Source organism: Dermochelys coriacea, chromosome 1 (genome assembly GCF_009764565.3).
Source record: "Dermochelys coriacea isolate rDerCor1 chromosome 1, rDerCor1.pri.v4, whole genome shotgun sequence".
In the NCBI taxonomy this organism is placed as follows: domain Eukaryota; kingdom Metazoa; phylum Chordata; order Testudines; family Dermochelyidae; genus Dermochelys; species Dermochelys coriacea.
Genome location: NC_050068.2, coordinates 197019681 through 197034667, shown reverse-complemented (window position 1 = coordinate 197034667; position 14987 = coordinate 197019681). Strand labels below are relative to the sequence as shown.

General features: G+C 38.3%; 1 protein-coding gene and 1 long non-coding RNA gene across 2 annotated transcripts in view; one reads left to right on the top strand and one right to left on the bottom strand.

The window, feature by feature from the left end:
- Nucleotides 1–170: 170 nt before the first annotated feature.
- LOC122459405 lies at nucleotides 171–4430 on the top strand. Its single transcript, XR_006280071.1, has 2 exons — nucleotides 171–2105; nucleotides 2241–4430. It is a non-coding gene; the product is annotated as an uncharacterized LOC122459405 (long non-coding RNA).
- The window catches only part of ZBTB11 (zinc finger and BTB domain containing 11), a 33051-nt gene continuing 21992 nt past the window's right edge, over nucleotides 3929–14987 (bottom strand). The window contains 10 exon segments of the mRNA XM_038404073.2: nucleotides 3929–7297; nucleotides 7300–7336; nucleotides 7338–7570; nucleotides 7573–7606; nucleotides 7608–7634; nucleotides 7636–7742; nucleotides 10142–10225; nucleotides 10228–10281; nucleotides 10284–10315; nucleotides 14347–14505. Of these exon segments, the coding sequence (XP_038260001.2) occupies nucleotides 7206–7297; nucleotides 7300–7336; nucleotides 7338–7570; nucleotides 7573–7606; nucleotides 7608–7634; nucleotides 7636–7742; nucleotides 10142–10225; nucleotides 10228–10281; nucleotides 10284–10315; nucleotides 14347–14505 (859 nt within the window). The 3' untranslated portion in view covers nucleotides 3929–7205.

Here is a 14987-nt window from a genome sequence, read left to right as displayed (position 1 = left end):
CACTCTCCTTACAGTGTGTATGATAAAACCCATTGTTTCATGTTGTGTGGTGTATATAAATCTCCCCACTATTTTCCACTGAATGCATCCGATGAAGTGAGCTGTAGCTCCTGAAGCTTATGCTCAAATAAATTTGTTAGTCTAAGGTGCCCCAAATACTCCTTTTCTTTTTATATCTTCAACAGTAACAAAAGATAACTACCTCAAAAAGGATTTCCAAACAAACAGGATTCCCTAAAGCTACTCAAAAGACAAAGATCCTTGACCTCTTAAGCAGAAAGGCCTATTTCTAGGTGTTTCTAACTGCACATAGCCAACTATCAAGCCATATTTACTAAATATGAGTGAGCTTGGATAGAATATCCCCATTCATTAACAAGCTTCCAGGGGAAATGAGGGTTGGCCTGGAAGCCATCATTTTGGCAGGACTAGTAAGTAGCTAGAACTGCCCTCCAAGCAGTCCTTGGAAAACTGATACAGCACTCTATTCAATAGCCACATCCACCACCATGAGGAGGGCAGCTTTGTTACATCTGTTCAATCGAACAACCACTGAAGATCACCCTTCTGAGGGCCAGACCTATGGACTTCTTGTACAGATAAACTATTATATAACTTGAGTATAGGCAACAGTGGGGGTGCTGGGTATTGCTACAGTTCCCAAGAGGAGAAAACCATTTAGATACTAGGGCCATTTCTGACAGAACTTCTATCAGCAACAGACACCTGTTGATTACTCCTCTAATTAGTCTTGGTGTTTCTGGAAGAGAGCCCCATCCCTCTCTGCCATCCAGAGGTTTGATATTCAAGTCAAGAGCTATGTGCCAATCCCCACCATCCTTCTCCCAATCCAACTTTTTTCAGGCACAGGCTACGATTACCTCAGAACAATGGAGATTTATTACCAGAGCCTGCTCTCCACCCCACTTTGCTGTCCCTCTTCACAGATCCATCTCATGAAACAACTCAGGGAAGAAGTGGATTTCTTACGTTAATTAAGAACCACAGTAGTACTACCTCAGGACTTCAGAGGGAGGGGTTTCTATGTTTGCTAATTCCTTATATTCCAAAGAGAGAGGAAATGAGTTTACTGGACTTGAGATGACTAAAGTTTATTGTAATTCATATTGATTAGCAACACTAGCCTCCATCAATTCTCTAGAAGTTTAGCATTCGTTTAACGGCTCTCAATCTTCAGGACACATTTACAGTGAGCTACAACCACTACCCATACAGAGTACCCTTTCAGCTTGTCTACCGTCCTGCCAAGAGTATTCACAAAGTACCTGGCAGTAGTGGCTACCCACCTGAGATGGCAAGGAATATGTAATTTACTTGCAATTGGATGAATGGCTTCTGAGAGGGGAATCCCCCAAGGATGCTTCCAGAACCTTATCCACATTCCTTTGGACTTGGGGATGGAGCCACAGTCCAGGGTCCTGACAAAAACAGTGCTGCACTGTATTCTATTTTATGAAGAGGCAACAGGGTGCTTTTTCCCTCCCCTCTGTCAGGAAGGAATCAAGCTGTTGAAATGGTGCTATCTTCTTGGTGTAACTCCCATAGCCCTTCACCTACTAGGAACAAAATTATCTAGCACAGAGATTCTCAACCTTTTTTGAATTATGTCTCACCTAAGCTGCTTTAAAAAAAAACTGGATCAACCTTCCTACAATAGTGCCAACTTGCAATGCCCTTTTCACTCAAATTTGGCATGGCTCGCCCTGCCTTCCTGGAAAGACCCCCAGGTTGAGAATCCCTCATCTATCAGATTTCCTCAGCAGACAGTAGTTAGCCAACCAGGAGTTAGGAACTCCATTCTCATACCTAAATTCTGCAGATGGGGTTACCCCATGATTGACACCACCACATGCCTACTCTATTCTGCCCCAACGCAGGCACCTGCCCAGGATCCTTCGCTCCTTTCCTGATCTCAAATTCTTCTCTCTGCATTTCCTCCTATCCCTGGATAACAATAGCATAAGGAAGATAAGACTGGATTATTTGTATTACTGTAGCACATAGGAGCCCCAGTCACTGACCAGGACACGATTGTGCTAGGTGCTGAACGCACATCACAGAAAGACAGTCCCTGCCTCAAAAAGGTTTCAGAGTAGCAGCCGTGTTAGTCTGTATTTGCAAAAAGAAAAGGAGTACTTGTGGCACCTTAGAGACTAACAAATTTATTAGAGCATAAGCTTTCGTGAGCTACAGCTCACTTCATCGGATGCCTCAAAAAGCTTACAGTTTAAGACAGAAGACATCCAATAGGCAAGTACAAGGAAACAATTCATAATTTCATGTAGTCCAAGGCCAGAAGGGACCATTGTGGTAGTCTAATCTGACCTCCTGTATAACTCAGGCCATGAACATCCCCCAAAAATTCCTAGAGTGCATCTTTTAGAAAAGCATCCAATCTTGATTTAAAAATTGTCAGTGGTGGAGAATTCACCATGACTCTTGAAGTCATTCCAGGATTATTCTCACAGTGTGGCAATACTGTCTAAATAGACAAACAGAGCCAGGAGGAGAGAAGGCATAAAATACACAAGCGAAGTGAACAATGTGATGGTGCTAAACATGTTAGTTCCACAATTTTTAAATTTATTTTGAGTGGGTTTGCTTATGAGGGGATCAGCTAAATCGGTAGGGGAACAAAGGGGTTGTTTCATTTGCAAAGAGTCTGTACCTTGCTTCATGTAGTACAAGTCTGAACATGAATGCATTTAATATCCATGTATAATCAGATCCCACTGTAGATGTTCTTTCAACTGCTGTTGTGCAAACAGTTGTATGAAAAGGCTACCGGCATCCTCGGGCACATAATATTGGTTGCAATCTGTAACTCAGTGTTCTGCTACTCAACTAAACTACACACTGATCTCTAAGCACTACTGCCAATATAATATTTATTAATAATAATAATAATAATAATGGACAAACCGTAAAAGAATGCAGGTCTATAGCAACTGTGAGTGCAAAGAAAACCAAAATATGAATTGCACACAAAGTGATGCAGTAATGTCTGCCTGAGCCTGCAGGAAACAAATAATGCAACAGAGAAGTGGGATCTCAATCGGGTGTTTGTAGGTGATAATTTAAGTGGCAATCTTAACTAGTTCATCACTGATCATTTTAACAAAATGATACAAGTGTTCACTATTGTTGGACATTACTGGCATATCAAGGTGAGAGGGAGTGCAGCTAATTGGTGTCAAGGGTTAACAGGGCATGGAACAAGATTCAAACCTCCATTCACACTCTTCCCCCAGCACATTCCAAATTCAGAGCTAATCTCTGTTGTTGCCTAACAGATTGCTCCTCTCCACCTCAGAACCAAAGCCCTTGATTGCTTGCTGGATAGCAAATTCACTGCCATTATTGCATCTTTTCTGGGGGGCTAGTTCCCAACTGTGGAAACTTCAGCTTTTACCCAGACAACTTCTACAATTTCAATTACTGGTCAAACAAAAGTACCAACACACTGAATGCTTATCAACATACATAAAAAACGGGAAACCAACTGGGTGGGAGAGAGCAGGCCATGGTCCTGCCTCATAAATTATATAGCAGAAAGCTGGAATTAAGTAAAATATGCAAAGATCTTGAACATAAAGCAGCCCCCTTTCAAATGAAGGGTGGGTGCAGTAAAGAACCACCACATCATAGTAAAAAGCCAGTGACCTTAAGGTCTCATGAGTAATTTAATGCAAATGCATGAGTAATTGCTATGATTAATGTTCTTCAGATTTAACTCTCTAGGAAGGAGTTAAGCTGGCCATCCACAATTGTAAAACTGGAGCTGTTCACTGCACTCCAGTAACTGAGCCCCTTCAGTAGTTTGCAATTAAACATGAATTCTGTGGCTACATACCACAAAAAATGTAATTCTGGAGTGCGCTTTTCTGAAGAAAGTTGCTTAAAAGAATAATGGCAAAGATCTGTTTATTTAATGACAGAAATAACCAGAACTTTATACATCTAACACACCAAAACAGCAGAATGTACAAACCAAAGACGTTTAATTCACTATGTCCAGGAATTCAGTAGGAATACTTCAGAAATAGACTGAGTTTCTCATGAGTTTTTATAAACAAAAAATCTAGCTTCAACAATCTTAAATGCTCATGTTCATGGCCTGATTTCACATAAATTGTGGTAGGGTAGTAACCTCTCAAACTAGTAATTTAAGAGGTGTACTTAAATAAAGGCAACCTCACAAATCCAGGAACAGCAAGGTTAAATGATACTCCCCTACTTACTGTATGCCATTCTGAAAAAAATTAAGGCACAACTGTACATGTTAAGGAAGAGATGCCGTAGCTTTTAATTTTCATATTGCTGGCTTGATTTTTTGTTTATCTAACAACCTTTCTGCAATTTTATTGAGTGGCAGGTCATAAAGCCAATTAAACATATTTTTGTTCTTACAGAAGGCATTATACTTTTTTTTTTTTAATTAAATTCAGACTCCTTTGTCTCCAGAGGGATGAAAAATAAAGGTACCCAAGGATTAATTAAGATGCTAACAAGTATTGTGTTGAAAGGTAGCACACTGAATATACAACTGAAGCTCTAAACAATATTTACAGATAGTTGTCCTGAACATGTTTCCTCACAACTTTATCAATATATACTTACGCATAAATTACTAGTACTCAGAAAATTTGGAAATTCACCTAACAATCTATTAAAATCTTTTCACATTATAATAGTTATAAGAACTGATACACTTACCTCTGTTTTTAGCTTATATTATCATAGACTGATCTTTCCAGGGTGCTTGTCCATAATGTTTTTGGGTATACAAGTGTTCAGGAAAATACAACTAGCACTATTTTTTTCAAGTGTATGTTTTATGCAATTTTACTCCATTGCAATACTTAGAGACTAGCACAATTATAAGAGGTTACAAGGTGTATGTGAATAATATGAAATTGCCATCATGTTTGGTTCTCACAGAAGACATTTTGTCCGTTGGAATACCGTAACCTACAGCTCAGTTCAGACCCAAGGCAGTAATTCAACGTAATTACATTAGTTATTGCTTTTAAAAAAGTAATATTTTCAACAGCTTATCTACATGCCTGCAAAATACATAGAAAGTGGTCTGTTGTACAGCCTACTAAATGAGATCTTTCAGCTAAGCGATGGAACATTTACAGAAATGTTAATTCAAATGAGCTGGACACCTGTCAGGGATTTACCCCTTATTTTGTTAATATGTAAGGCAAGCCAGTTTCACAGGCCGCACAAGAAAATTGTAATATAACCAATTTGTTAAGTTTATCTAGCAGGGACCAGCGGTCTTACCCCCGTTGAATACTTTTACAGTACAAGCTTTTATGCTATATCCTTTCAGAACATGAACTCAAAACTACCATCTACATCTTCTGTTTAGTCCATGAACTAAACACTCTCAGTATGCATCTTACACAATGAGAGTAGATTATATCACACACAGGCTGAAGCTAATGTAAGGATACTAACTCAAAGCTGGTCTCAGCTAATCCTCATGTACATACATGCTTAAGTTGTTCATTTTTCATCTGTTGCGCATATAGGATTGGATGACACGGTCTCTCTCATTCATTGCTATAGTCTATTGCCTTCAATCTGGAGCTGTATTGTATTGAAAGATAATGAATTTCAAATATGCCAAACATATATGTTGCTTTAATACACATGAAAGTGGATGGCAGTCTCTCAATACATACACAGAAGTTATGGCCATGATACAATGATTTGATCAAGTATGAGAGATTGGCAGGGCTGGTAGAGACAGAGACGGGGCTTCTGCTTCCGGCAAAAGCCAGGGGAATTATACATCACTGAAAAAGATTAGCAACTTCATTGCAAGGGATTTCTTTAATATTAGAACAAATATTTCTGCTTCACTTTATTTTAACATATTAACCAATAGGGACTGAAAGTTTCTTCCACAAAGATGAGGAGATGCAACAGGATTAACAGCCTGCCTTACACGTGTTTTCATATAGCTGTGGTTATAATAGGCCTTTGGAGATTTCCAGCATGTGTCACAAATTTAGCTTTTAACATGACATTATGACATTCATATATTCAATCCTAGTGCTACTGTCTGCCCCATTTTGGAATTATTAACTCCCACCATCCCAGCCCTCTCAATAACAATTCTCCATGATACAGTAGTTGGAAAAACCAGATGATTTCTACCAGTGTCCCATTCCCAAAGAACTGCACCCAATTACACTTAACTTTTTTCATGTGGAAACTTCCACATAAATTTAATATAAAATTAGAAGAGTTCTACATCCATCATTAGTTTGCCTACCTTGGATACGTACAATGAAGCTGTGTAAAGCTTTGTTTACACAACTGAACTAGCAAAATAAATTAAACAGGGTTGCACATATAGGGCCAGACTAAACCCCTATTCACACTGCAAGAGCAGTTACTATTTGAGTAGCCCTATTGATCCCATTGTACTTTATGGAATGTAATTGTTCGCCACGTGGACCGTTTTTCCCCAGATTCCAATGGACTTCACTGAGTAAATTTGGTTACAGTTACATGATTATGCAAGTCATTGTACAGTGTGTTTGCAGACTCCTTAAGTGTACGACCCTGGCCACACAGTTCCTGAGGAGCTTAAGCTAATTTTGCAAAATTCCTGTGGAGCCTTTGTAGATTTATACACAATTAGCAAGTTTACCTAAGGCAAAAGACCCCATACCACAGCCCTTCACAAGGCCACACGCACTCCACAGTAGTCCAACATCCCCTGATTTGGAGAGTGAAAGAAAAGATGACAGAACCCATCACTTAAACTTCATTCACTGACCCTGATGAAATACATATTAAAACAAAAGCAAAATGCTACTGTAAACAGCTGTACAATTCTAGCACAGCTTCTTTGTAAAAGTTTATAAAAAAATTTACAACATGATACTTACTGCCATTACACAGGAAATATTTATTTTTAGACCTTTCTGTACTAATTGAGGACTGATACCAGAAATCAGTCTTCCAAACTCTTGCTCTGTACTGAAGTATCTGCACTTTATTTTATTTTTTTAACCAGTGCATTGTGCAATATCATTCTGCAGCCAAGAAACTCAATATAGGAGATTCTGTATCTGAAAGTCAGTATTACTGTAAGCCTCAAATACTCACAGTTAATACTTAGCTTGTTACATGACAATACTGCACTCTTCTCCTCTCTGTTAGAGATGGTGTTCACTCTGTTCTGAGATGTGGGCCACTTCTACTTTTACAGTTTCAATGGCTTGTGTAACTTCAGCTATTTTCTGTCCTGCTGTTGTGCCAATACATAATTCACCACCTGCATGATGCCTTTGGTCAGAAAGAGTGGATACTGATGTACATTCCTCAGTAGCTGCCAACAGCTTCAATAGCTTCAATGTTTCTCCTGCCACTACCACAGTCTCAATCTCCTCACTGCCAATGCTAATCTCAGTTTCTTGTTCTTGCATGTCTGCTGTTAAATACTGATTGGCATGTTCCACCTGGGTCCCCTGGTTATGAAACTGAAGGGTGTCCTTTTCCAGCATAATTTTGCAAGGTACTAATCCCTGTGGAACTTGGTCATATGCTTCCGTAGCGTTCCGGGCATCTATGTACGCTTCATTGCATTACTGGACACACGTATGGTCGTTCTCAGTATGTGTCTCACATGACGCTTAAGGAACGTGCATCAGCCCAGGCTACTACGCAAGTCAGACATTCAAAAGGCTTAAAACCTGATCACCAAAACAAGAGAAGGAAGATTATTAGGTTTTGGTAAATCTGTGTAAATGAGAATGAGAAATTTAGGCCCAAAGATAACATTCTAATACAGTGGTTTTAAACCTGTGGTCCACGGAGCCCAGGGGGTCTACAGACTATGTCTAAGGGCGGAGAAAGGTTGTTTGCTACCATGGAACAGTGGTTTTTCAACTATGGTCCACAGGACCCCTAGGGATCCCCAGACTATGTCTAGATTTCCAAGGGGTCCGCACCTCCATTTGAAATTTTTTAGGCGTCCACCAATGAAAAAATGTTGAAAACCACTGTTTTCATAGGTAACCATGAATACAAAATTTCTAGTCACATATCACAGAGCAAAAGAGACGTGAGTAAAATCTTACTCTACAAATTTGAGTGCATTCTATAATATTTGAAGAGTGCCTGCAAAACCCCCTCAGCCCAGAGCAAGAGTATATGAGGGATGGATACACAACTATATCAGATATGTTAATCCAGGACGAGCTCTTGGAGGAGAAGAGCTGTCCTATTAATGTTTGTAGTGCACTGGGGTCTTTGGGTCATATTGTAATACAAATGAATAGTAGGTTACAGGGACTATTTTCACAAGTACTCAGCATGGCCTTATTCTTGAAGGCAATGCTGAGTGTGTTAGGAAATCTCATCCTAGAAGTATAGCTGAACCCTCATAGTAGAGGTCAAGAGTTACAACATAATCATTACAAAATTGTGCTTAGCCTGTAAGTTAAAGAACATCGGAAGAGGACGAGGCTTGCAAAAACCTTTTTGGCCCATCTAAAACTATCCCATTGCGGACAGGATTTTCCCTTAAAAAGGATCTTGCTTTTAAACATTCTTCCATACACCATCTCCTAACCAAGTTATCGGATTTGTAACTATATCAGAAACATTTTCTGCCAACGTTTCTTTTTATCTTCATGCCATTATATATCATTCTGAAATGTCACCAAGAGATTAGGTTTTAAAGCTTCTATCTGTGTTGATGGTGCTTCTATTTCCTAAAACCATATTTTGTCTAGCTATAAATTTTCATTTAAATCTGGGAGGTAGAAGTAACAGATTGGGTTAACTGGTAGAGAGGTATCAAAGGTAATGAAATGGGCCTGAGAGGCTACATCTCTATTCATAGAGATGCAACAGACAGTTAATGGGGATCTGTGCAGGCACAGAAAAAGCCCGAAACTTTACACAGGCACTTATATGGAGCATATCTCTATATTGTGCGTCTCACCTTAGGAGCGCCTGGGGCACAGAGTCTCACTGTTACATCCCATGTCTCCCATTCTTGCCTTTCCATTTGGTACCATCTCTCCTCCAAATGTACTGCCTGGCACCTTGCTAACCAAATCCTACTCACTGATTTTTGTTAATTTCTGTACAGTTGTGTGTCCATCTTCCACTGAACCTGAAATCCCTAGTTTGAAACTATTTCTTCCTCAAGTCAGTGTATAGCAAAAATTATTATGCATAATGTATGTATGATCGCTATTTGCACTGACGTACAAAAGAAAATTTCAGTGCTAACTTCCTATATTACACTGCTACAGCTTTATGGCAGAAATATGGGACATTATAGGTGCTTCTTTTTTTAATGTAAACAAACACTTAAATTTCTACCCCCCAGCAGTGAATGAGATTTTAGACTTATTACAGTTCTTTATGGGTAAGGACGTTTAGAAAAAGTGATTTTTGCCACAATATTATGTACTTCTACACAAAGTGCTAGTCAGGACTATTCAATTATTCCAAGTCTCATGCTGAGCTTCCTTATGAAATGCTTATGCATATATTGGAAACTTCTTAATTCCAACTGTTCTGTTCATATTGTCCCCAAAATGCTTTAAAGGTTTTAGTCTCCACTGTAAACTAATGAACTGACAAATTTCAGTCCAAAAAAAGGAAACAATATTTTTAGAAGTTATAAGTGTTTGAAATCAATCAATCACACTCTTGCTCTCTCTTTTTTTTTCTTTGGGGGGGGAGAGAAGAGGTAGGGTTGCACTTATGTAGAAGTTGAATATTTTAATAATTTTTACACAATATTAATCCTTGCCACACACAAAAAACTTTATGGAGTCTCACCGAAACACCTGAAAATGTGTTTTATTACAACCCTTCCAGAGTACTGAGAATACACCTTTTGTATCTATTGCATGACCAGTGCTATAAGGTTTTAGAAGGATTCTAATGTCTACTTTTGGAAGTCGCTAGAAACATGTCAAATAACAGGATGAGTGTAAACCCTACTTTCTGTTGACTTGATGATCCATAACTATTTCCTTGTGGCTCCCCACTCATGGGGACCCTAAACATATTATCTGTTAAAATACTAGTATTTTTACAGAAAGGACACAATCACTTATTTTCTGTGTACCCTCATGATTATTCATGTGTCGTCTGTATTCTCGCAGTTGGGTGAATTTTCTTCCACAGTGCTCACACACGCGTTCCAGATTTGCTTTGCTCTCCCTTTCTTCCCATGAGTGGCTTTCTTTACATGTCTTCTATACAAGCTTTCTCATAGAATTCTTTGCCACACACATTACATCTAAAATGTGAGAAGAATACCTATTAGATACAGAAAATATGCTTGAAACCATTATCCCATGCCTATTTTAGGTTAAGCTTTTAAAGCGCATTTTAACTTAAATAGGAAAAGTTTAAAGGAATACCAGTTTTATAATTAAAGATATTAGATTCTGATGCTCCAATGTAAGAGAAATGGTTTCAGATTTTAAAATATTATTGTGCCATGAGACTACACCCACATGCTTTCTTAATCCTGGACGCAAACTTCCACTCACCATTCCACATTAGCAAAACCACAAAGATTAATAACCAAAACATTTCTAACTTTGCATAAGACATACTAATCCTTCTAAAGTTTCACATGCATTATTATTTGTAGCTCATATTGTTATCTTTGAGGATGCATACTATGCAGGCGTACGTGGAGAATGATGGAGGTGTGAGGGCAGAGGTAAAGTACTCCAAGTAACTAAGTTTGTTGAATTACCCATTTTCTACATACACTTTAGGGGATAGCCTACAGAATCCTCTCAATGCTATTTTCTACATGATATTTGAATTGGAATACTGGCTACATCAGACAGTTTTATTTGTACATTATTAATGCAAGAAACTGTTTTGAAATAGTATCGCTATATTCTCCGTACTAATAAGTTTGCTTCTGGCCCTTAATGACCTAGTTTGTGCTATTTGTACATTAGGGGAAAAAATGTTTTAAGAAATGCACGTATTCAACCAATGAACATAACCATGACTCCTCCATGTACAATTATTAATTTGCCACCCACAGGAAAGGCAGTCATGGACATGGACTAAAATGCTAACCATGTGCTGCATCTTTTATAAAGCCTAAATAAGGTTATGGATGAACAGATGGGATTCGGGATCCTGAAGTGTATGCTAGTGATGCCAAGTAATTCTGATGTATCCCCATTTTGTTTCCTGAAAGCATTCCATAGGGAACTTTACCAGCTTCAGTTTTCCCTGAAGATACTGAAGGGAACTGGATGTAGTTCCAGATCCATCTGTGTCAGTGATCCATCCTCTTCACTATTTACCACTCTCTGAATCTGTGTGGTTTGCAAACATCTGCTCGATAAGCATTTCCCATTTACAATTACATTTTGAGACATATCAGTTAGCACATTTAATGTGTGCCATGTTAATTTAGTGTAGTTCTAGTTTCTTAATCAAAATATTGTGCAACACTATGCCAAATTCTTTACAGAAGTTTAAGTATATTACATCAATATTAGTATCTTCATAAATCAAAACTTGTACGAATAAAGAGGTTATTTTACCTCTGTATTTGTTACTGGTGTGACCGCTGCTGGAATACTGTCTCCAGTTCTGTTGTCCACAATTCAAGAAAGATGTTGATAAATTGGAAAGGGATTGGAAGAGCCACGAGAATGATTAAAGGATTAGAAAGCATGCCTTATAGTGATAGGCTACGTTTACACTACAAGCGCTATAGCAGAACAGCTGCAGCTATGCCGCTGTAGTGCAGACACTTCTACACTGACAGTAGGGGCTTTTCCATCCATGTAGTCCATCTCTCCAAGATGTGGTAGCTAGGTTGACAGTAGGGATTACGTCAACCTAACTCCTGAGCTCAAGAAGCAAATTGTTTCAACAACCCTGAGCAACACAACTTCGTTGATCTAATTTTTAAATGTAGACCAGGCCACAGACTGGAGGAGCTTGCTCTATTTAGCTTAACAAAGTGAAGGTTAAGGGGTGACATGAACACAGTCTACAAGTTCTTAACATGGGAGTAAATTTTTGATAACGAGCTCTTCAATCTAGGAGAGAGAGGTATAACAAGGTCCAGCGGTTGGAAGCTGAAGCTAGACAATTTCTCATTGGAAATAAGGCATACATTTTTAACAGTGAGGGTAATCAACAATTGGAACAATCTGACAAAGGTTGTGGTGGATTTCTAAATCAGAAGTGGATTTTTTCAAGAAGACATGCTCTAGTTCAAACATGAATTGTTCTGGGGTAGTTCTATGGCCTGTGTTATGCAGGAGGTCAGACTAGATGATCACAATGGTCCCTTCTGGCCTTAGAATCTAATCCCATCAGAAAAAGATCAAGTTAGTTTGACAGGATCTATTTTCCATAAATCTATGTTGATTGGCATTATATCACTCTCCTGTAATTTTTGATTATGAAATCATCCGACCTTTTACCAAACACAGAAGATATTTATTGAACACTGCTTTTTCTGCATTATTATTGACAATTGTACTATTTCTATCTAGCAATGGACCAATACTATTGTTAGGATTCCTTTTGTTCCTCACATATTTAAAAAACTCCTTCTTATTGTCTTTAATTTTGCTGGCTATTGATTTTTCCTTGTGACTTTTTGCTTCTCTATCAATTTTCTACAATTTCTAGCAATGACTATAACTAGGCTTTGCAGAATTTGACTTTTTCCCCAGAATTTCAACAGATATTGATGTTATTTTTAGCATTATTTTAGATTATCTATTTAAATGTCCAGAGTTGTGAAAAATTATTGGAGGGTGGTCAGACAATTAAAGCTTTACAAACCATTAAAACACAAACAGTATATTTTGACCTGTCATTTGACAATGTAAATATCCTTAAACTCCAACTAAAACCTATTTATACTATTAATTCACTAGTCTATTCTATTTGTAACAAGTCTAATTCAAAAGTCTAAATCACTGAATTTTGACTCTAGTAAGATCTCAAGCAGAATTTTTCTTACTTTGCCTATCTGTAAATTTTGATTACTAGCAACAGAAATATTTTTGTCAGTTTGTGTGTGTAGAGCGAAATCAACATTTACTGACATATACTGATAAAAATGTAATCATTCAACGAGAAAGAGAGACAACACACAAAACCAACAGAAAAAAAGGGGAAGTAGATAGCTTCTAATTAATATTTAGGCTTGGAAGGACTAATTTTTTTTTAAATCAGTAAATGTCTTAGAGGGAAAGTGAAACCAGTTATGTGTTACTAGATTTAATCTTTCCAAGCCCTCCCTCGCCCTCCCCCTATATTATATATTTTCATTCATCACACAACTGAAATTTAATGGTTGTTTAGTGACACAAATGATCATCACTTGACTACGTTTATATGCAAACAGAATAAAGTCCAAGCCAGTAACGCACAAACACCGTGCTTTAAAGTACCATTTCACAAAGCTGATAAACAATAAGTCAAATCAGCTGGGGAAAGGAATTCTGCCCAAAAGAACAATCCCATAACAGAGAGAGAGTGCGCACGAGAGCGTGAGCTGCTTTTAATTCCCCTCTAAGCCACACTGTTTTTTTAAGCCAACTAACTTCTCTCTCTGAATTCCGGGATTGTTGTTTTGGGGGCAAAAACACTTTCTCCTAGCTAATTTGACTCATAATTGTTTTCAGCTTTATGAAATTAGCTCTTTTAAAGCACCAAGTGCGTGTGTGTGTGTGTGTATGTATTACTGGCTTGCACGTCATTCTGTTTGCACACAACGAATGTAATAAAGTCACGGTCACTCGTATCACTCAGCAACCACTAATTTTCAGTTGTGTGATCAATACCTTATCTGTCAAATGAGTCTAATATAGAATTCCCTCATGTTGGAAGTAACATTTCCTGGGAAATTGTCCTTTACCAGTTTTAGAAATTCCAAGGACATTTTACTACTGGCAGCCTGGGAGCTCCAGTATGTCACTCAGATTGAAGTCCCCCAAGATCACGCAGCTTTTTCCCCCCCTATATATTAAGAAGCCAGTTATCCTTTTCTCCAGTGTGATCTGGTGGTCGGTAGTAGACACTAACTAGCACCCCATCTTGTGCTTTCTCTGTTAGGACACTGATCCATAAACATTCAAGATCTCTTCTTCAACTGAGATCATCATATGAAGTTATTCTTTTATATCTGTTGCTGAAAGCTACATGTCTCTAACTATGGATAGCTCTTGGCAAAGAAGCAGATCCTCACTGGTCTAATTAGAGCTGTGGGTCAGCAACACCTTAGTGTGCTCAGCTTACAACAGTTGTGAACTGACCCTCACTCACCTGTAAGGATCTGTGACAGAATGGGACTTCACATGAGAATACCAATCTTTCTTCCAACTGTAACACTTCCCACAGAACTCACACTGGAATGGTTTCACACCAAGATGCTTGTTCATGTGCTGCCGGAGATCCCGAGCTTCATAGAAACTTTTTTCACATCTGTAACAATAAAGGTTTCAGACTCCCACATAAGACAGGATAATAATGAGATGAAGATAACTATGGAGGGAGGATTGTCCAAAAATGAAAATCCTGGACCACAATTTCAATGGCACAAAAACACTGTACTTTATCATTTACATGTTGCCTAAAGCTCAGTATATATTGGTAATTTTAAAAGACTGGAAGACTTCATGACATAGACAAGGTTTCCAGCGTCAACCATTATATTGACAGGTTTCAGAGTAGCAGCCGTGTTAGTCTGTATTCACAAAAAGAAAAGCAATACTTGTGGCACCTTAGAGACTAACAAATTTATTAGAGCATAAGCTTTCAGGAGCTACAGCTCACTTCATCGGATGCATTCAGTGGAAAATACAGTGGGGAGATTATTTATATACACAGAGAACATGAAACAATGGGTGTTATCATACACACTGTAAGGAGAGTGATCACTTAAGATGAGCTATTACCAGCGGGGG